Below are 23,460 nucleotides of genomic sequence, written 5' to 3'. Positions count from 1 at the left end.
ACTAATAATAATTATTTATTTCGTCAGGAAAGAGAAAGCTATACACTTATTGTACCCTGACACCGCGAATACAGGTAGAGGAAATCCACAGACAGAAGGAAAAATAAAAAAGGGTTTTTTTTCTTCTAGTTATTGTTTTTTTTTAACACAGTAATGTTACATACGCAATTACCATTCGCGGGCCTTAAAGGCAGACACAGAAGAATTAGTTTTGGAAGACTGTTCCAAGCGTTAACCACCCTTTGGGTGAAGAAAGTTCGTCGAACGGTACCGAGGCACCTTTTCTTAATAATGGTGGGATCCCCTTCCATTTAACATCGAAGAAATGCGCGGCGGGCACGTCATAGTGACTAAATAATTTTGAAGGCCTCTACAAGATCCGTGCGAAGGTGCCTATCCGCGAGATACAGAAGGTTGAGGCGATCTGGGTAAGACAGACTACGTAAACCCGAAACAAGTTTCGTGGCCTTTCGCTGCACACGTTCTAAGTTTTCGATGTCTTTCACCAAATGGGGCGACCAAATACTGGAGCAGTAGTCGAGGTGGGGACGGATGTATGTACGATACAGAATCTTAAACGATATAATACTGAAGTAAGAGAACGAGCTTCTTAAAATGTACAGTGCTTTCATACCGCGAGCAGAGGTCACTTTGCTGTGAGACGTCCCCAACAAGTAGCCAGAGAGCATGACTCCTAAGTCACGAACTACGGTATGGGCCTCAATAGTTCTGCCACCCAAGCGGTACGGAAATCGTGGATTCTTCGCCCCACAGTGGAGCACCATAGATTTAGTAGCGTTAAAACTCATACCGTTGGAAGCCACCCAGCATTCAAGGGCATCAATATCGCTCTGGAGAGCGTGGCCGTCTGTGAGTAAGGTAATTTTATGCCCAACCTTATTATCGTCCGCAAACAGTCTTATGAGAGATTCTCGAATAACAAGAGGCAGGTCATTGATAAATATAACAAACAGGGTAGGGCCAAGAACAGACCCCTGAGGCACCCCGCTAGTAACCGCAGTCCATGAGGAGCAGACACCCCCAACTTCCCCAAGGACGAAACGTTGGAACCGACCGTTTAAAAAGTTCGCAATCCAGTTAACGATCATATGCAGGATTTCCAGAAATTCCAGTGTACGAATGAGCAGCGAATGCGGCACGGTGTCGAATGCCTTCCGTAAGTCCATATAGACGAGATCGACAGGGTCTCCGTTGTCAAGCCAGGATAGCGAGTAAGTTGGTAAAATATGATCGTTTTAGAAGGAAGCCGTGTTGGTCATTCGAGAAGAAAGAGCGCTTCATTAGGAAAGAAACCAGAGTGTCCCTAACATTGGTTTCAAGTTTATTACAGAAGAGGCAAGTGAGGCTAATTCGCGCGGAAATTTTTCCCCCCCATGAGATCAAATGATCCTCTACCACTTAAGTGGGGGGGGGGGGGGGGGGTTAAGAAAATCTGACTTATATTGTTTTCCATTTCGCTACTCCAGATTCCCTCCAAATCCGGCGCTGACGTAATTCACGACCGAAAACTATGGCTACGTCCCTTTGGTTCGCCATTGAAACCTAGATAGGTAACGGTTAAAGCAGATGCTATTTGTTTTCCCTCATCGTTATTCGTAAATTTGACTATAAATAATGCTACTATCATTTTAATATAATTTTTGCATCACTTGTTTATATTTTTATAAGATTATTTAAGAAAAACATTCTTATGACTTTTTAATCTGCAGCAGACGCTAGATCTTAGGCGCTACCTCAGAGAAGCTAGCGCCTTTATGCCACCTAGACTCGTTTCTGTCGCGAATTGATCTCAATATAATCGAAAGGAAGTTAAACATGTTTCGAGTTGAAAGGAATCCACGATAAATTGCTCTGAGGGGACCAGTCGCGTTGAAACACGCTTAAAACTTTCCACGAGAGCTTCTTCGATCCTTTGATATTGGCAGATCAAAACTTTCTAGCGATCTCACAGAGTTAGAGAGCAATAAATGGAACATGCGAATATTGATCAGAGCATGTTCAATTTTGGACACAAATGGAACGTGATAATTTGAACGGGGTGGTCTCAAAAGTATAGTCAAATGGAAAACGCTTAATTGTGGATTAGTTCGACTTATTCTTATTACCAAAAATAATAGACGCTTCAATAAATCATCCTCCCATGAAATCGCCAAAATGTAATATTTCCGAGAGCCAGTGCTGGTTAAAATAAAGGAAATTTTTCACCTTTACTGCAGCAACAAGCGCTCCCTTTTAACCCATAGAAATCTCATAGGTAACTAGAATGCTGTCGTGTAACTGGCAAATGAGCCAAACGCCGTGGCAGACGATAGCCAGATCTCAGCCAATCAGAGCTCAAAGAGTGGTTCTGCCAAGAATTTAATGTCACCAGAGAGAATGACGTCACCTATCTCCCGCTATAGTAGCGGATCCAAGGAGGATTATTATCCTCCTTGGCGGAACCACTCTACGGCCTCTCATTGGCTGAAGGTTCAAGGCGAACTGGCGTCAAGCTCGGTCGTAGGCGGCAGCATTCTAGTTACCTATGAGATTTCTATGTTTTAACCAGGTAGCTTTTTTGACATATTAAGGCTTGGCAAAAACACGACTTTCTGTTTACAGGTGAAAAGTTTCAATTATTTTCACAAGCACTATATAAACAATAGCTTGCGGGTCCTGGCTCTCGGAAATATTACTTCTTGGCAATTTCCTGGGAGGATGATTAATTTAAGCGCCTAACCTCCTAAAAGTTGAATAACCCTGACCATATTTTCTGTCCTGTCTGCATTGCTTTCTGCTTCTTTTGAATGACAGATAAGACTTCGACGTTTCATTTTGCTCATGATAGGTGGTAAAACTGAAAGTAGCTGAGAGATTTAGAGTCCAAAGCAAACTTAAATAACGATCAAAGACATTGGTTTTCTATTGAAATAATGACGTTCGAAGTGAATTCAATGAGTGACCAAAAGATTGAAGAAAAGAAAACTCCTTATTTACCAGGAGCAGCAAGTTTGCTACAGGAACTGGATAAGAAATTAATGGTTCTTCTGCGGGATGGAAAAACGCTCATTGGTTATTTAAGAAGTATTGATCAGTTTGCAAATCTTGTTTTACACAGAACCATAGAAAGAATTCACGTTGGTAACAAGTATGGAGACATCACAAGAGGAATCGTTGTTGTGAGAGGAGAAAATGTTGTCTTACTTGGTGAAATTGATATGGTAAAAGAAAATACATCAGGTTTGGAGCAAGTATCAGTGGATGAAATATTAGAAGCGCAAAGAATTGAACAAGAAACGAAGCAAGAACAAGATAAAATTAGGTGCCGCGCTTTGAAAGAAAGGGGCCTGATATTTCAACTAGATTCGACTCATGAAGATTTTTAATCTGATCTGTATCCTCCATGTTTAATTTGTGTATACCAGGTGTACTATTTTTTGTTTTGTTTCGAAAAGTAAAAATTTGTATAAAAGCTAAATGTTGGTAGTAATTGTTTCGTCAACTTTCACAGTTAGGTGGCGTTGCTTTATTATATTCTGCTCTAATATCTGCTCTTCAATTTGTCATAAATCAAGTTGCAATGGCGCGAGATTTATCCCTTATAGTTTCTAGAAACAAGCCAACTCTTAAGCATAACGCTATGCCAATTTTTACATTTTATTGCCGATATTTAGGGCTATCACCAAAGGCACACGATGAAATAGATTTTAAACCATTAAAGTACGTTATTAGACCGGCAAAAGTTCTCAGTACCGAAGAAAGGAAGAAACGAGCCTTAAGGTTACGGTGGGAAAACACAGTTCTTTTTGGGCCTTTGCTAAAATCTGGACCGCAAAAGAAAAAAGAAATAAGGATGGGCACAATGAAAATTGGTTCTGAAGTTATTAATATTACAGAAACGAAAAATGGAATGACAGAGAAAGGTCATTCTATAACTAAAGCAAATGAAGAAAGAGTGTTGAATGAAGAAGAGGGCGATGTATACAATCTAGGGGATGACATAACTGATTTTCCTATGATGAATCCCTGGAGAATCAATGGAAGCAGAATGCCATCTGACAATGTCACTAATAAAACTGTTATTGAAGACATTAAAAGTTACCCAAGTGTCACGAGGGTACTGAATGAAACAATGTCAGAAGAATCGAGAATGGCGCTAGAGAAATGGAAAAACTCAATGATTGAAAAATTGGGAGAAGAAGGATTTGCTCAATACCAAGCTAGTACGTTAATGGATTTTGACATATTGTTCAAAATAATTTCTGAATGTTTTCACAGATCTTTTCAGGCTTGGAAGGAATTTACATAAAAACATTGCTGAATTAATGCAGAGGAAAGATGAAGGGGAATTATCCATCTTACCTGGAAATGAAGGACACTGGAAAAGTTTAGAAAGAGTGTTCCCTAAAATAAAAGAGGTTGCTCTAATAGAACATTCATTATATCACCCCTATTTAAAATACAAAGGGGTTGTTGACTGTGTAGCTGTCTACAGGTAAATATACCACTTCGTATTTTAATAATGTATTACAGAATTGAACTGTTAACAGAAATAAATTACTGGTGATTGACTGGAAAACCTCAAAGAAACTGAAATCATCAATCTACAGTACCTTTGATAATCCTATTCAAACGGTAGCTTATCTTGGAGCTCTAAATTTTGACAAAAGTATTAATCTTAAAGTATGTTAATTTCGTATTGTCCTATGCTATAGAATAATTATTTTAAACTTTGAATTATCTTTTTCAAGGTGGATGGTGCAGCTGTAATAGTAGCTTATGAAAATGGTTCTCCAGCTCATGTTCACCTATTAGACCGAAATATGTGTTTAAAATTTTGGAAAACATGGCTCATAAGACTCAATCAGTTTCTTTCAAAATCTTCATTATGAATTTTTGGTTATTTAAGTAAATTTAATTTGTTATGATATTGTTCTTTATTCATCCAACAATTCTTTAGAGAATATTTTCTCTATAGAATTTCTATAAAAGTTAAAAACCTCTATTGATGCTTCTCTACATGCATTTTCACATTGTTGATACTCCAATGAAGTAAATGAACCTTGAGTTGAAACTGAAATAATTTTCTTCTCTGCACTTTCAAATGCAAACGTTAACGTAGCTTTCCCTTGCTAAAATTTACAAGACATTAAAAATATTTCCTTTTTAATTAATTAAGCTAGTACCTGTTCTTCTTTCAAAGAAGGATTAACTACAATGTCTCCATTTTGTCTTATAGAAGCTGCAACAGCAGCGATTGTTCCTTTCATTGAAAGACCAGAATCCATGAAAGCTAATACTGCACTGTTAATACAGGCAACAAGAAGCTAGATAATTTTTAGGTTAGGGGTAAATTTTTTTAAAGGGAGTATAGCCTTCCGCCGATACTAACTTGTGGCTATATTCCTATTAATAATGTAGCTTTAAAATTTGTAAAAGGATACACATCCGGAATCTTGGAATTCTTGGAGAACAAGTAGCACAGAAGTTCTAGGGTGTTGGTTAAGTGTAGCAACAGCTTCCAAAGTGTTCTTAATAAAATTTTCTTTTACACGATCGGCACATCCAGATAAGCCAATTTTGGTTCTGTATACTACATCCAAATAAGCTTGATTTAAGAGTTCCTTGCTAGCTTTAACTTCTATTGGACCATATATAGCAGCTTGAATTACAGTATCACCTAGATAATTTTTTTGTTTTACATAATTTCATAAATCGAAATGAAATACATTTCATACCAAGAGAATAAATTGCAGATCCATCAGGTCTTGATAGATTGTTGTATTCAACTGCCATGGGTCGATTCGTAACTTCAACATTGATTTTCAACATTTTAATAATTACTTTGACAGTTACAAGTTAAAAAAGAAAATATCTTATCTCCTCAAGTCGAGACCTAAACCATGGATTAAACACTAAAGGATGTTCCACGAGCTAAGATTTCAATGCCGGGTTCGCGTTGGCTCGGTCGTAACGTGTTTCCTCCCCCCGCGCCTAACTCCCCCAGGGGCACCGGATATGATTTTGTACCGCCATCTCGTATTTTTTAAAACAATTTCGCGGGTTTTTGTAATTTCGTGCTTTTCGTCTGCTCTTTTAGTTGAAGGTTATAACCACATGGATCAAAACACGCTTCTTTTATCAATCTTCAATTTCGTTTAAAATTACAAATAGTAAATATTTAGTGAAAAGGTTGAAACTGCAAAGCTTCAAATCCTAAAATAAAGATATTTATTAAGTATATAAACGAAGTATCATTGTACGCATGTTTGTTTGCCCCTGGATAGAAAACAATTTCGGTGTGCGGGCTAGCGCCGCTAGGTGGCCAGGTTACAGAGTATTTTTGCGTTTTTTCGCTCGTGGAACATCCTTTAGTGTTTAATCCATGCCTAAACAATGATTACGCACATGTTTCACTCATAGACATAATAAAGAAATAGACACCTTACGCGGAGTTTGATTTGCCAATAATAAATGGGAGCGATAACTAGCAGACAACCGGCAGTTGTTCTGTATTCCTGGGGTACTACGTGTAAGGCGCCACCTAACGCCTAAGAATATTTAATGGGTTTAAAATCAGACGCAAAACCTTAAGCGGTGAATTTGAAAAACGGGTAGTACCATGAATGCATTCATTTCAACCATGCATATCGAACTGCATTAGGTAGTCTAGCCCACGGCTCACTTAGATCCACCGCTACTCGCACTAGTAGGCCATTTCTACTAACCTTGCTAGAAGGCCCCCCAGCTTTATTTTCCTCCCATGTTAACGACCGTATGACGCTACCTTAGAGCAAGAGTCAAGCAAGTCTGAAAACCCCTATTTGAGAAAAACCAGCTTTTAAGTTCGAAATCTAGCATAATAACAATGATAATCTCGTAATTAAAATTGATAAAAATAGAGTGAAAATAAATATTGAAAATTTCGTACTGAGTCACCTTAATTTAAAAACACTCAAGGATTTTTATTTTGAATTTCTTTTAATAGTTACGTATCTCGACCTACTTGACTTTTGCTCTCAGGTAGCGAATTGAGGAAAAGCCGATTTACGCGGGAAAATTCCGCTTGACGCGCTGAAGCCGGGACAACCCTTCTAATGTTATCCTACGGGGAAAATTTTATTTTTATTTTCGATACGGAGTCAATTCCTCGCTTTAAAATTTTGGTCGATTTTAAAAGAAGATTGTACGTGAACCAAAGATCGGAAAATTACAAACATAGGCTTAAAATAAAGCTTAAGCCTTACTTCAAATCATATTAAAATCTCAGCGTTGAAAAAAATTGCAAAGATAACATTAGAAGGGTTGTCCCGGTTTTCAGCTCGCCAAGCGGAATTTTCCCGCGTAAATCGGCTTTTCCGCATACGATCGTTAAAATGGGAGGAAAATAAATGTGGGGGCCTTCTAGTGCGAGTAGCAGTGGATCTAAGTTGGCCGTGTCTAGCCTCAGTCGCCAGGATGGGAGGAGCTTAGTTATTATGACATTGGTTATGAATAAAATAAATTATGATATACAAGCTCCAAAATTATTGAATTCTTGGCAAAATTATTTCACTTCCATAAATATGAAGGCTTGTTTTGTGAGATTGGTGAGATTTTAAAAAGTATAAGTGATTTTTCATGATAAAACTACGAAAAATTGCCGTTGGGAACAAAGGCAAATAATAACGTTTTTGAGCTGAACATGAGTGCAAAATGTTAGTGGGTTCGAAAATTATTGAAAATATGGTAATTAAGTCCCATTGAGTTGGGAATATTAATCAATGGTAAGTCCTATCAGAATTATTGAAAATATGGTAAGTCCCATTGAGTTGGGAATATTAAAGGGATCCATCACTCACAACAGGGGGAGGCATAGGGGTAACATAAAATCCAGAGTTGCAGTGTGCTTCAAAACCAGTTTTTTTGTGACCCCTATGCCTTCCCCTGTTGTGAGTGAGGGATCCCTTTAATCAATGGTAAGTCCCATTGAGTTGGGAATATTAATCAATGGTAAGTCCTATCAGAATTATTGAAAATATGGTAAGTCCCATTGAGTTGGGAATATTAATCAATGGTAAGTCACATTGAGTTGGGAATATTAATCAACTAGCTGGGTAGCCCGTCCTTCAGCCGGGCCCCAGCTAGAACAAAAATCCCGTGAAGACTGTTTCGACCGGGCCCCAGCTAGAACTAAAATCCCGTGAAGACTGTTTCAGCCGGGCCCCAGCTAGAACTAAAATCCCGTGAAGACTGTTTCAGCCGGGCCCCAGCTAGAATTAAAATCACGTGAAGACTGTTTCGGCCGGGCCCCAGCTAGAACTAAAATCCCGTGAAGGCTGTTTCAGCCGGCCCCAGCTAGAACTAAAATCCCGTGAAGACTGTTTCAGCCGGGCCCCAGCTAGAATTAAAATCACGTGAAGACTGTTTCGGCCGGGCCCCAGCTAGAACTAAAATCCCGTGAAGACTGTTTCAGCCGGGCCCCAGCTAGAACTAAAATCCCGTGAAGACTGTTTCAGCCAGGCCCCAGCTAGAATTAAAATCACGTGAAGACTGTTTCGGCCGGGCCCCAGCTAAAACTAAAATCCCGTGAAGGCTGTTTCGACCGGGCCCCAGCTAGAACTAAAATCCCGTGAAAACTGTTTCAGCCGGGCCCCAGCTAGAACTAAAATCACGTGAAGACTGTTTCAGCCGGGCCCCAGCTAGAATTAAAATCACGTGAAGACTGTTTCGGCCGGGCCCCAGCTAGAACTAAAATCCCGTGAAGACTGTTTCAGCCGGGCCCCAGCTAGAATTAAAATCCCGTGAAGACTGTTTCAGCCGGGCCCCAGCTAGAATTAAAATCACGTGAAGACTGTTTCGGCCGGGCCCCAGCTAGAACTAAAATCCCGTGAAGACTGGTTCAACCGGGCCCCAGCTAGAACTAAAATCCCGTGAAGACTGTTTCAGCCGGGCCCCAGCTAGAATTAAAATCACGTGAAGACTGTTTCGGCCGGGCCCCAGCTAGAACTAAAATCCCGTGAAGACTGTTTCAGCCGGGCCCCAGCTAGAACTAAAATCCCGTGAAAACTGTTTCAGCCGGGCCCCAGCTAGAATTAAAATCACGTGAAGACTGTTTCGGCCGGGCCCCAGCTAGAATTAAAATCACGTGAAGACTGTTTCGGCCGGGCCCCAGCTAGAATTAAAATCACGTGAAGACTGTTTCGGCCGGGCCCCAGCTAGAACTAAAATCCCGTGAAAACTGTTTCAGCCGGGCCCCAGCTAGAATTAAAATCACGTGAAGACTGTTTCGGCCGGGCCCCAGCTAGAACTAAAATCCCGTGAAGGCTGTTTCGACCGGGCCCCAGCTAGAACTAAAATCCCGTGAAGACTGTTTCAGCCGGGCCCCAGCTAGAATTAAAATCACGTGAAGACTGTTTCGGCCGGGCCCCAGCTAGAACTAAAATCCCGTGAAGACTGTTTCAGCCGGGCCCCAGCTAGAATTAAAATCACGTGAAGACTGTTTCGGCCGGGCCCCAGCTAGAATTTAAATCACGTGAAGGCTGTTTCGACCGGGCCCCGGCTAGAACTAAAATCCCGTGAAGGCTGTTTCGACCGGGCCCCAGCTAGAACTAAAATCACGTGAAGGCTGTTTCGACCGGGCCCCAGCTAGAACTAAAATCACGTGAAGACTGTTTCGGCCGGGCCCCAGCTAGAACTAAAATCCCGTGAAGGCTGTTTCGACCGGGCCCCAGCTAGAACTAAAATCCCGTTAAGACTGTTTCAGCCGGGCCCCAGCTAGAATTAAAATCACGTGAAGACTGTTTCGGCCGGGCCCCAGCTAGAACTAAAATCCCGTGAAGGCTGTTTCGACCGGGCCCCAGCTAGAACTAAAATCCCGTGAAGGCTGTTTCGACCGGGCCCCAGCTAGAATTAAAATCACGTGAAGACTGTTTCGGCCGGGCCCCAGCTAGAATTAAAATCACGTGAAGACTGTTTCGGCCGGGCCCCAGCTAGAACTAAAATCCCGTGAAGACTGTTTCAGCCGGGCTCCAGCTAGAATTAAAATCACGTGAAGACTGTTTCGGCCGGGCCCCAGCTAGAACTAAAATCCCGTGAAGGCTGTTTCGACCGGGCCCCAGCTAGAACTAAAATCCCGTGAAGTATGTTTCAGCCGGGCCCCAGCTAGAATTAAAATCCCGTGAAGACTGTTTCAGCCGGGCCCCAGCTAGAATTAAAATCACGTGAAGACTGTTTCGGCCGGGCCCCAGCTAGAACTAAAATCCCGTGAAGACTGTTTCAGCCGGGCCCCAGCTAGAACTAAAATCCCGTGAAAACTGTTTCAGCCGGGCCCCAGCTAGAATTAAAATCACGTGAAGACTGTTTCGGCCGGGCCCCAGCTAGAACTAAAATCCCGTGAAGGCTGTTTCGACCGGGCCCCAGCTAGAACTAAAATCCCGTGAAGACTGTTTCAGCCGGGCCCCAGCTAGAACTAACATCCCGTGAAGACTGTTTCAGCCGGGCCCCAGCTAGAACTAAAATCCCGTGAAGGCTGTTTCGACCGGGCCCCAGCTAGAACTAAAATCCCGTGAAGACTGTTTCAGCCGGGCCCCAGCTAGAATTAAAATCCCGTGAAGACTGTTTCAGCTGGGCCCCAGCTAGAATTAAAATCACGTGAAGACTGTTTCGGCCGGGCCCCAGCTAGAACTAAAATCCCGTGAAGACTGTTTCAGCCAGGCCCCAGCTAGAATTAAAATCACGTGAAGACTGTTTCAGCCGGGCCCCAGCTAGAATTAAAATCACGTGAAGACTGTTTCGGCCGGGCCCCAGCTAGAACTAAAATCCCGTGAAGACTGTTTCAGCCGGGCCCCAGCTAGAATTAAAATCACGTGAAGACTGTTTCGGCCGGGCCCCAGCTAGAACTAAAATCCCGTGAAGGCTGTTTCGACCGGGCCCCAGCTAGAACTAAAATCCCGTGAAGACTGTTTCAACCGGGCCCCAGCTAGAATTAAAATCCCGTGAAGACTGTTTCAGCCGGGCCCCAGCTAGAATTAAAATCACGTGAAGACTGTTTCGGCCGGGCCCCAGCTGGAACTAAAATCCCGTGAAGGCTGTTTCGACCGGACCCCAGCTAGAACTAAAATCCCGTGAAGACTGTTTCAGCCGGGCCCCAGCTAGAATTAAAATCACGTGAAGACTGTTTCGGCCGGGCCCCAGCTAGAATTAAAATCACGTGAAGGCTGTTTCGACCGGGCCTCAGCTAGAACTAAAATCCCGTGAAGGCTGTTTCGACCGGGCCCCAGCTAGAACTAAAATCACGTGAAGGCTGTTTCAACCGGGCCCCAGCTAGAACTAAAATCCCGTGAAGACTGTTTCAGCCGGGCCCCAGCTAGAATTAAAATCACGTGAAGACTGTTTCGGCCGGGCCCCAGCTAGAACTAAAATCCCGTGAAGACTGTTTCAGCCGGGCCCCAGCTAGAATTAAAATCACGTGAAGACTGTTTCGGCCGGGCCCCAGCTAGAATTTAAATCACGTGAAGGCTGTTTCGACCGGGCCCCGGCTAGAACTAAAATCCCGTGAAGGCTGTTTCGACCGGGCCCCAGCTAGAACTAAAATCACGTGAAGGCTGTTTCGACCGGGCCCCAGCTAGAACTAAAATCACGTGAAGACTGTTTCGGCCGGGCCCCAGCTAGAACTAAAATCCCGTGAAGGCTGTTTCGACCGGGCCCCAGCTAGAACTAAAATCCCGTTAAGACTGTTTCAGCCGGGCCCCAGCTAGAATTAAAATCACGTGAAGACTGTTTCGGCCGGGCCCCAGCTAGAACTAAAATCCCGTGAAGGCTGTTTCGACCGGGCCCCAGCTAGAACTAAAATCCCGTGAAGGCTGTTTCGACCGGGCCCCAGCTAGAATTAAAATCACGTGAAGACTGTTTCGGCCGGGCCCCAGCTAGAATTAAAATCACGTGAAGACTGTTTCGGCCGGGCCCCAGCTAGAACTAAAATCCCGTGAAGACTGTTTCAGCCGGGCTCCAGCTAGAATTAAAATCACGTGAAGACTGTTTCGGCCGGGCCCCAGCTAGAACTAAAATCCCGTGAAGGCTGTTTCGACCGGGCCCCAGCTAGAACTAAAATCCCGTGAAGTATGTTTCAGCCGGGCCCCAGCTAGAATTAAAATCCCGTGAAGACTGTTTCAGCCGGGCCCCAGCTAGAATTAAAATCACGTGAAGACTGTTTCGGCCGGGCCCCAGCTAGAACTAAAATCCCGTGAAGACTGTTTCAGCCGGGCCCCAGCTAGAACTAAAATCCCGTGAAAACTGTTTCAGCCGGGCCCCAGCTAGAATTAAAATCACGTGAAGACTGTTTCGGCCGGGCCCCAGCTAGAACTAAAATCCCGTGAAGGCTGTTTCGACCGGGCCCCAGCTAGAACTAAAATCCCGTGAAGACTGTTTCAGCCGGGCCCCAGCTAGAACTAAAATCCCGTGAAGACTGTTTCAGCCGGGCCCCAGCTAGAACTAAAATCCCGTGAAGGCTGTTTCGACCGGGCCCCAGCTAGAACTAAAATCCCGTGAAGACTGTTTCAGCCGGGCCCCAGCTAGAATTAAAATCCCGTGAAGACTGTTTCAGCTGGGCCCCAGCTAGAATTAAAATCACGTGAAGACTGTTTCGGCCGGGCCCCAGCTAGAACTAAAATCCCGTGAAGACTGTTTCAGCCAGGCCCCAGCTAGAATTAAAATCACGTGAAGACTGTTTCAGCCGGGCCCCAGCTAGAATTAAAATCACGTGAAGACTGTTTCGGCCGGGCCCCAGCTAGAACTAAAATCCCGTGAAGACTGTTTCAGCCGGGCCCCAGCTAGAATTAAAATCACGTGAAGACTGTTTCGGCCGGGCCCCAGCTAGAACTAAAATCCCGTGAAGGCTGTTTCGACCGGGCCCCAGCTAGAACTAAAATCCCGTGAAGACTGTTTCAACCGGGCCCCAGCTAGAATTAAAATCCCGTGAAGACTGTTTCAGCCGGGCCCCAGCTAGAATTAAAATCACGTGAAGACTGTTTCGGCCGGGCCCCAGCTGGAACTAAAATCCCGTGAAGGCTGTTTCGACCGGACCCCAGCTAGAACTAAAATCCCGTGAAGACTGTTTCAGCCGGGCCCCAGCTAGAATTAAAATCACGTGAAGACTGTTTCGGCCGGGCCCCAGCTAGAATTAAAATCACGTGAAGGCTGTTTCGACCGGGCCTCAGCTAGAACTAAAATCCCGTGAAGGCTGTTTCGACCGGGCCCCAGCTAGAACTAAAATCACGTGAAGGCTGTTTCGACCGGGCCCCAGCTAGAACTAAAATCCCGTGAAGACTGACTCGCTGCGTTAGTGCCATAAGAAAAGCTGTGAGAAATTTGGCGGTCTTAGGTTGAACGGCTTGGACGTCTATAGAGAAACAGACGCGCTTGAATTAAAATCTCGTGAATACTGAGTCATAAACACCCCCCCCCCCCTTCGGTCTCCATTCTCCAAGTGACAATGACGCGAAATTGACTGAGGCAGAAAAATATTGGTTGTATAGGTGTATGTAGGTTGCACTATTCACGGAACCTTTCCAGGGGCAAAAATGCATAGATTTCGACTCACTTTTTGACATTATTTAATTAATTAACTTAACCCAAATTGGAAAGCGATGAAAATAGCGCGACTCGCTGCCTTTGCGCCATAAGAATAGCTGTGAGAAATTTGGAGGTCCTAGGTTGAACGGCTCGGACGTCTATAGAGAAACAGACGCAAGACAGACAGACAGAAGACACTTAGGAATATAGGGACTTGGCAGTACTACGTCACAGTTTTTTTTCAATAGTTGTTATCGTGGGGAGAAAAATGATACCACAATGGCGGCTATGGCCAAAGCTACGGAGTGCCAAGTCTCTATAGTATAGATGGTAAGTCCTATCAGAATTATTGAAAATATGGTAAGTCCCATTGAGTTAAAAATTTAATCATGATTTAATCATTTTTAATCTTTGTACAGCCAAAGCTACAGATTTTATTTTAATCTACTCTAATCAGGATTTAATGATACGAGGGTGTCCTAATAATCATTGAAGTGATTAGGAACAAAACGTTTCATTACTCAAGTGACGTTGCTACAGCCTATAAATAATGTCTCTCTATTTCGTTATAGCTACTTTTGCACACAAAAATTGCACTTAAAATTGTATTGATAATATTTTTAGATGTCTGAGGGGTTTTGATATGAAAAAGGCGATTAGAATGTTGTTTGAATTCCAGATTTGTAGCAATGTCATTTGCGAAATTATAAGCACCTTTAACTTTGTAAGTAAGCTTTTTAGACATATAGGAACGAAATTTCCCGGTGTAAGACATTTTTTCTGTTGAATAATACCAGGAGTAAATAGGGGTACTGGGCATCATTGACATTTTTGAGAGACGGCACTTTTAAAGAATTTTCCCGCCTCTTCTCTCTCTCCTTTCGCGAGTTTTTACGCGGATAAATACAACCAGAGTGGGAAAACAATGTAAAACACTAAAAATAAGTGTCGCTGCCCGCCGGCCGACAGCTGGTTTTTCGAAGGCCTAGGAAACTGATAACGGAAAATAACCATTCTGAAAATGTATTTCATACCTACCAATAACTTAATTTATTGAAGTTGTTCTGGAAATAAAAATTGGCCTTTACAAAATTTAAGGTTTTTACCTCTCCGAGGGGACAAAGTCCCCTAGGAGGGGTTATACAACCACCGTGTCTGTCTGTGGGTCTGTAGGTCTGTGGGACTGTGGGTCTGTCAGGCCTGCGAACGCGTTCGCATTTTCGGTGCAAAGTGTAATCACTGCGTACGCAGTTTCTCAAAGGGTTGGCAAAACCACCGTGTGACGGTGAGCGTTAACTGAATCATTTGCGGTTTGGTTTGGATGGTGTTTTTTCGCTCACCGTCGTGACGGTTTGGTGTATTACGTTTTTGTAATGTTTATGCGTAGGTTGTGAGTGTTGAATTTGTTGTGTTTGTGTTCTGATGGTTGTGCATGTTAAGTCTGTTGTGTTTAAATGGGCGTTTTCTCTCCAACTTCTTCTTAATGACTTTGGGACGGACCGAGTGCTGAGTGTAATGCTACCTCTCAACGTCCAATGGCAGGGTTTCCACCAGTTGTACACGGTATTCGTCTTAGTATCAACTTGCGATCGCATCGGGCGGGATTTGAACCCGAGACCTCCTGATTGACAGTCGGACGTTCTACCACAGAACCACCGACACTTGTTACGCCTTATTGAAAATTAGACCTTCAGCTTTATCGGAAGCGTATTTAATAGAGTACGAAATTTTGGTTTAATTGAAATAGAATTGAAATTGAAATTATTGCATCGAAGAAATTCTAATTTAGCGTTTCTCTATTGATTAAAAACAAATGCGCCACCCAGGTTTCGAACCCAGACCATTCGGCTTGGCAGTCGAGTGCTCTACCACAGAACCACCGATAGCTGCTTAGATTCACTGAAATTAAGACAGGCATCGTAAGCATAATAGGTAATAAAGTCTTTTTTTATTAATGAATTTATGAAGGCCTAATCTGGTTTTTTTTAAAGGTTAAATCTTGTTTTAGCGCAGTCAGCCGAGATTAGAGGGTTAAAGGGTAGACCCTGTGGGTGGTCCACTTTGTTAGTTTTTTTTGTTATTTATTTACGGGTATTCTTAACGACCTATATATAGTTGTGTTAATTCAAAGAAGATAATTTAACGTTAATTGCTTTAAGAGCTGGCGGTTAGCCAAGTGGCTCTCTGTGCTTTGTTGATGGTAAGGTTTTTGCTTCTTGTAAATATATTTGGTGTGGATATTTGGATATCTACGATTTCTAACGCAGTCAATGATTTCTTGGGTGTGCGAGTCATTATATGATATTGGAAATTGGACGGCATTGGTCTTTTTCATGCGGTATGTGTCACAACGTCAACTGGAAGTTGAAATAAAATGAGCGTTAAAGATGCGGCAAGTATTTCGTAAGCGAGAAAAATACAAATACCATCTGTAGATGTTTCTTTCATTAAAATTTGCTTAGTATTATATTCAACTGATAAACATGTACTGTAAAAAGGGTTAAATTCAATTGTGCATTGTTTTAGTGAATCTAACTCGCTGTTGTAACTACTTAATTTATAATATTCTGAATAAATTAAACTCGATTGTTTCGTCTCAATTATTTAAATTAAAATTAAAATTTTATACCGGGCAGGGTTTGAACCGAGAATACGTTTTTCGTAAATAACTCTGAATTGCGGAGATATCTTTGGGGGTCGTGTCGAGAAATTAATACCACTAGGGACCATACTTCCGAGGAGAGGTATATTTTGGCTTGCCAACTTGTTTTTTATTGTACTCAAAAGAGCAAGTTTTGATTTTTTCCGGGTAGGCACTATTGGATTTTGAGCCCCCCTCCCCATATATTTTTAATTTAAAATAAGAGTTCGCGAGTTCTTACGACCGACCGTTTAAAGTAATTATACTTTAAAAATAAATAAATGACCTAAACATCCAGAGAACTTAGAAGTTTTAAATCTAAACCAAGAAGGACACTCTTCGATTTGGCTGTTTTCCAAATTCATCAACCACTAACATTGGGTTAGCTTTCAAATAATTCGATATATCACGGTTAAAGGGAATATAACCTCAGATATTTGGTGTGGAACACCAACGTTTGCAGCTCTGGCCGCTCTTGCCTTTGGCTTTAAAAATGTTTGGCGCCACTGTACAGGGTAATTTGAAAAATTCAAGGGGTCTTCCATAAAGATTGCTTTGCAGGTTATATTCCCTTTAATGGACAATGTGGCCAAACTAGAAAGTCTAGATTCTCCCATTGTTGATCGTAGACGAGTTTCAATTCTTTTGAGTAAACTGAAAGTTCTCATTTCTGAAATGGTATTGGCCACGGAAATGCGCAAAACCACTTTATAGTACTTGGCTAGGTCCGGAACTCAATTGTCTATCGTCATCAAATAATTAAAGCACTCTATTGAGCTGTTTAAATTTTTAGATTTAATCAAATTTCTAGTTACTTTAATTTGACCCTTTAAGGAATCTAGGTCAAAGTTAAACCGGCTGTTTGTTTGGCAATGGGCTAGGACGTCGTTTTTGCTAAAGGGAATATCAGAAGCAATTACATTCTTCAATAACCTACCGTTTTCCAGTAGTCGAGTCTTCATGACCGATAGAAATTTATCGATGAATTGGTAAAAGATGGATAATAACTGATTATTTAGGGTATTTGCTTCCGTTTCTCTACTTCCCGTCGTGCATGTGATCACACTATGTCTTAGCTTTTTGTTGGGGATTATTTTTCGTTTTCTTAAAGGGAATATAACCTCTGGTATTTCTGTCGCCCTCCGAGGTTCCAATATTGTCCGCTGCCTCCCATGGCTTTTCACACCTGCGGCGCTGATAATCGCTGATTGTGAAGAGAATAAAGGAAATTGATGGGGTCTTCCATAAAGAACGCGTTGGAGGTTCTATTACCTTTAAAGCTAAAGGTTCGCCGTTGCGATCCGGTACCGGGATAAAAGCGGATTCCGCCAACTTCTTCCCAAATTGAGTCAAATCGTTCAGAGTTCCTAATTTCCTCTAAGGTATAGTTACAGCAGTGCTCGAAATGGATCGGAACGTTAAAGCTTTTCCTCATATCGTTCCGGTTTGTAAAGATTATGTTTTATTGCTTAGCACCCGTTTTTCAGAATAATCGGAAGCTTTGAAGGGAAACACGTTCCGGTTCGTGAATAAGTCCATTTCGAGCACTGACAAGGAGACTACCCGAGGTGGTTATCACCGATTTTGTTTAAACCAAAGGGAAAAGTTGCAATGGGCTTTAGTTTTCCTATGATAAAATACGCGAAAAAGTAGATTAGTCCATAATTAAAAGGGATAATATAGCTAAATCCTAAACAAATTTGAAGAAATTAAAAAAAAAACTTACTAATAACTCGTACCAATAGGTCTTCGAGCAAAAAAACGCGAAACTCGGATCAAATAGATCTTCGAGTAATAAACTAAATTAAAAATAAATAAAATAGCCAGAAATTCCAACGGTAGACCGGTTTCGTTCTATTTGGAACTCATCAGTACCGTGCGGGAAATCTGGCTGGCGACTGTCAAATCTAAAGGAGAAACTAAGCCTAAACATTAAAAATTTCAAAACGCGTTGCATATAGCAACGGAAAGCCGAAAAGGGGGGAGTGTGGTGGAGAATAGTATATACGATAAGTTAAGTTAGTAGAAACCACCTATGGACTGTGAGAAGGATGATAAAATACGCGAAAAAGTAGATTAGTCCATAATTAAAAGGGATAATATAGCTAAATCCTAAACAAATTTGAAGAAATTAAAAAAAACTTACTAATAACTCGTACCAATAGGTCTTCGAGCAAAAAAACGCGAAACTCGGATCAAATAGATCTTCGAGTAATAAACTAAATTAAAAATAAATAAAATAGCCAGAAATTCCAACGGTAGACCGGTTTCGTTCTATTTGGCAACCGAAAAGGTTTTTGACCTCTCCATTTAAAAAAGAATGGGATTTTCTCGGTTACCCAAATTTTTTTGAAATTTAACCAAAATTGATCAATTTTACCCAAAATAGGTCAAATTCATCTTTTTGGGTAAGTTTTGAAAATTTAATTTTTAAGTAAGGAAGTAAGTACCCTGTGAAACCGAGAAAATCCCATGCTTTTTTAACCGGAGATTTTTTTTGGTTTTGAGAGATCAAAAACATTTTCGGTTGCCATGGGAAAACTAAAGCCCATTGCAACTTTTCCCTTTGGCAATTTTCATACTACCATAAGGTCTACCTAACCGCCGACTTTCAACAAAATCGGTGATAACCACCTCGGGTAGTCTCCTTGTGAGTTACAGTAACAGTAGCTGAGTAAATGGCAACGACTTCCGTATAAACAACTTTCGAACTTTGTAAGTATTCCGACAGTGAATTCGAAACACCTAAAACTTCATCTAATACAACAACCAAAATCAAGTTGTTAAAATTCTGTAATTGCGAAATATATACTCGGCATTCAGCTGCTTCCTCAAGTTTACCTTTCACAACCAAATTTTCTAATGCTAGAACAACAGAATTTAACCTATTTCTAAGATAATGATTTCCCTTCTTTTTGCTCCGCCATCTTGTCTCGCAGCTTTGAGGCATTAAAATGCTTCTTTTCTAACTCTAGTCCCATCGTACGTTTGTGCTATGCAATTTCCAATTAATAAACCGCTTTGCATTAGAAGGTTTATAATAGCTAAATCAAACTTATGCCAATCTGTGTACCCTAAAAATCTCTCTCTACACCTGCATTGTCACGAGTTTCATCGGCAATAACGGAGTAAAAGCAATGGTTTTCCTAGCTAAACTAGCACTAATTTTAATTAGTTCGTTTTGAATAGTACCATTGTCTTTCATAAATAAATAAATTAAATAAATGCATATATTTGGCATACTCTCGCACTTGGTCTTTAAATCAGGACATTTCCTTTTCAATAGTTCTAAAATTTCAACGAAATTCCCTCTATTTTCATTTTTGTCGTCTGACCTACGTCCCCGAAGCGCGAGATCTTGTTGGGCGCGTAATAAAACAATTTCCACGGGAGTAGCTAACCTCTCTATTTCGAATAACGTCCGGTTTATGGTAGTCATTAACCTGAGACGCTATTGTGGCGTGAGATTTCGATTCAAAAAAGTGCTTTTTGTAGGACTGTAAAATGTTCTTAGAATTTTTTTGCCATATTTTTCCAATCCATACATCCATCAATAAAAGCTGCATTTCTACAGCTGATAAAATGATTGCAACAGAACAATAAACTTTATCTTTCGCTACAGAGTACTCAAACATTGAGTACTTGGCGTACCAAACGGAAATAAAGCCTCGATTTTTACCACCAATCAAAATTTTGGGAAAGGAAGTGAGCGTAGGTTGAACGTGCAAACAATCTTTATCAAAACTAATATCTAAAATGTTCAACGATCTAATAGTTAAATTATAGACGAGGCTTTGAGTGAGGCTCGGACATTTGACCAAATCACGTACAAAATTTGGAAAAAGATCAATAAATCCAAAATCCAAGAATCTCGGTCCCATAGACTTTGTATGACAAATCCCCAATAAAAAATCCCGGTTTTTTAAAAAATCCAAAATCCCGTACACAAAAGAGGCAAATGTCCAACCCCTCGGCGTTGAGCCTAGGCTTTGTGCCTCAAAGTTGCTTTTGGGTATTTCCGAAATCTCGCCAGTAGTTTCATCGATTTACGTAGCCAGACTGACGTTTGGTATAACTTCAACGCTATTTGGAACTTTCATGATTTCGGTATCAACTTCGGAATTGACGTTCTTTATTTTGACCGACGATTGCAGAAAACGTTCCATTGCGCAGGCCTTTCTGATTACGAACTAAGCTATCTTCTCTCTTTTAGCCCTGTTAAATATTAAAATCGCACTCATTAATTAAACCAAATTTAAACTTAATCTTAAATATAAATTGAACCTTAAAATTAAAATATGAAACATTAAAACTAATAATTCTAAACAATTGTAACCCTTAATAATACTCCCAACATTTGTAAAAACCCTTGTATATATGTATTATTGTATTTTTATTTTATTTTATTGTATTTGAAAACCTTCCACGCTCTCTGGATAAAACCCAGAAAACTCCAAGTGCGTCACCAAAATTTTCACCGCAATATCGTTTTGCACACCTGCAACGGATATTGGCCATCGACCCCCTCTTTTTCATTGTGACGCGGAGTTTTCTTCGAAACCCCAGAGAGCGAGGAAGGGCAGAACTGTATAAACCTTTCTCTTGGAAAGACCCTAATGGTCAAAATTGCTAGTCAATAAAATCAATTTTCATAGTCATTAACAGTGTTTTTCTTGTAAGATAGAAATTTTGATAAATCATCACTTAGACGCGATCGGGAACTATTAAAATAGTTAAGGAAAAAAAATCTAGCAATAGAACTTAGGCTTTTGTTTCAGTCCGGAAACCTAAGTATAAATTAAAAAAATTCAGTAGCTCTCCCCAGAGATATAACAAGCCCACAATATTAACTTTCTGGTGTTCATTGGAATCACTTCAAATACCCATACTCGTGTTTGATAAAAAGCCAAATTAATTTTTAAAATCAGCTAATAGCTTTGAGTTTGGAAAAGGGTGTTTAAAAAAGTATCTACTAATAGCCTTGAAAAAGGCTGTTTAAAAAAGTATCTACTAATAGCCTTGAAAAAGGCTGTTTAAAAAAGTATCTACTAATAGCCTTGAAAAAGGCTGTTTAAAAAAGTATCTACTAATAGCCTTGAAAAAGGCTGTTTAATAAAGTATCTACTAATAGCCTTGAAAAAGGCTGTTTAAAAAAGTATCTACTAATAGCCTTGAAAAAGGCTGAAAATAGTAAATACTCAGTGGCGTAGCCAATAATAATAATAATCAGCTAGGCTAAATCCTTAAACAATGTAAAATACCTAAGGGGTCGAGAAGGGGTGGAATTTTAGTAAAACCAAAGTTACACACAAGGGGGGGGGGGTGACACGCAAACCGTCCCCTTGTCTATGCCACTGTAAATACTAATAGCCTTTAAAAAGGCTTTTGAAAAATTACACTAACTACTGAGTGAGACACTTGAAATAGATAAATGTTTCCCTCTCGTGAAAAAATCGAAATAAAGACTTGTGAAAAACTACGATAGAAGTCCGAGGATTCAAGGAAGTCAATTTCGCTCGTTAAAATTCTTGCCGCAACGACAAATGGTTTCTGCACCTTAAGTGCAGTCTTTTCTCCCCCAACATCTCTCTGCTACAATCTAAAGTTTTAACCGGTGTCTATTGAAAGTCAAATGTTTCCGAGAAACCCGCGATTTTTTTTTTGGAATTTTAAGCCCACAATTCTGGAATACAAACTTTTTGAGAGAAGCGATGAAAAATATCAGAATTTCAGAAAACAAACATTATAAAATTATATTTTCTTAAAAAATCGGAGGCCCTTTTTCCCAAATTTTGAGACCCCCGAAGTAGGCACAAATATTTTCAACGTAGGCACGTGCCTACTTGTACCCAGTGGCGGATTTACACATTTCCCAAAAGTAGGCTGTTCACATTTTGCCGCCCTTACCTTTACAATTGTCAGTTCCCATTTTTTTTACAATACAACAACTTGGTTGAAATTGCACAAGAAATAGTTTTTGGGCATCTATTTTTTTTAATAATTAACTAGACTAATACCTTAGGCACCACCACAGGCCCCAAGTCGCAAACGACTTTTATTGCCTTATTTACGCCACGCGAGCTTACCGTCAGCTCCCTACGCTTACTATTACCAGAGATCCTGGCAGTTATAGAGATGCGAAACTTCCTATACCCTAAGTGTTCGGTTGTACACATCGTAATTTTGTATAGTACAGGTACCTATATTCGTTTTCAAATGTTTATATAGCGCACGCGCGCGTGAAAGTGAGTTTTTGGTTGCTGTTAAAAAAGGTGTTATTTTTTGCGCGTGTAAAAATAAATTAACGGCCAGTTCTGTTTTGAAATAAGAGGAAAAAGGTTTACCGGTTTTTATGTCGGAAAAGTTCGCGTCTTTTATTTCGCTGTTCACGACATTTTTTGGTCCGTCGAGCCGGATACATTCGTCAACTTGATTATGTTCCTCAACTAATCATCGAATCGGCTATCTTTCCGTGAGAGACAGTGAAAATTTAGCGTGGATTCTCCGTTGGAAACCGTTTAAACCATCGATCATATCCCGATCGTAAACGAATCAACATAAGTCATCATGGATGTTCTGGTGAGAAGAAGAGCAGCTATCAAGGGACAGATCACCAGGATTGAAAATGCGGTGGGTCAAACAGCAACGAATCTATCTGACGTCGCCTTGAAGCTGTATGTAGACAAGGTGGAAAAACTATCGAAAGACTTGGATGAGGTTCACGATGCCGTAGTTGCAAATATCGATCCCGACGACGACGACTTCGCGGATCACGAAGATGAATACAACCCTCTAGTCACTCGACTCGAAGATCTGACAATCCTACTCGTCACTGAATCAAATGAAAGAGCAGCAAACATTCCAGTGAGACAAGTCAGACCAGCTAGTGATGTACGTTTACCTAAGCTGGAACTTCCATCATTCAGCGGTGGTTACGTCGATTGGCTTCCATTTCATGATTTCTTCACCAGTACAACATTGGGACTCCATACTACTTCATCTTGTAAAGGAAAAACTGGATTCAGAATCTCGCCGACAATGGGAACTTTCCCTGAGGGGGACCGAAAGACCAACTTTCGAGGATCTCGTTACATTTCTTGAACAACGGGCCAGAGCCTTAGCAGCAGCTCCGCCTACAACTATTGCAATCAAGTCGAAGCCTCCATTACATCAGAGACCGAGTACAAAGGCTCATCATGGTGCTCTGAGCGAGACGTGTCACTTTTGCAACGAAACACACTCTGTATACAAATGTACCAATTTTCTGA

The 23,460-nt window shown here is 41.1% G+C and overlaps 3 protein-coding genes across 3 annotated transcripts; 2 read left to right on the top strand and 1 right to left on the bottom strand.

Moving 5' to 3' along the window:
- Window positions 1-2,755: 2,755 nt before the first annotated feature.
- Window positions 2,756-3,484, top strand: LSm1 (U6 snRNA-associated Sm-like protein LSm1). The gene has a single exon (XM_090152949.1). It carries the CDS (start codon window positions 2,934-2,936, stop codon window positions 3,384-3,386), a length of 453 nt encoding a protein of 150 aa, XP_090009075.1. The 5' UTR covers window positions 2,756-2,933; the 3' UTR covers window positions 3,387-3,484.
- LOC149935812 (mitochondrial genome maintenance exonuclease 1-like) lies at window positions 3,484-4,924 on the top strand. The gene is made up of 4 exons (XM_090152946.1): window positions 3,484-4,223; window positions 4,279-4,495; window positions 4,551-4,683; window positions 4,752-4,924. Exons 1-4 carry the CDS (start codon window positions 3,581-3,583, stop codon window positions 4,890-4,892), a joined length of 1,134 nt encoding a protein of 377 aa, XP_090009072.1. The 5' UTR covers window positions 3,484-3,580; the 3' UTR covers window positions 4,893-4,924.
- An 11-nt stretch (window positions 4,925-4,935) lies between these two features.
- Window positions 4,936-5,971, bottom strand: Rrp46 (exosome complex component Rrp46). The gene is made up of 4 exons (XM_090152948.1): window positions 5,739-5,971; window positions 5,445-5,680; window positions 5,187-5,327; window positions 4,936-5,132 (listed from the first exon to the last, which is right to left on the bottom strand). Exons 1-4 carry the CDS (start codon window positions 5,830-5,832, stop codon window positions 4,938-4,940), a joined length of 666 nt encoding a protein of 221 aa, XP_090009074.1. The 5' UTR covers window positions 5,833-5,971; the 3' UTR covers window positions 4,936-4,937.
- Between the last annotated feature and the right edge of the window lie 17,489 nt (window positions 5,972-23,460).

This window comes from Leiobunum rupestre, chromosome 7 (genome assembly GCF_980474605.1).
Source record: "Leiobunum rupestre chromosome 7, qqLeiRupe1.1.hap1, whole genome shotgun sequence".
Lineage (NCBI taxonomy): Eukaryota > Metazoa > Arthropoda > Arachnida > Opiliones > Sclerosomatidae > Leiobunum > Leiobunum rupestre.
This window is presented reverse-complemented; position numbering and strand designations above follow the sequence as displayed.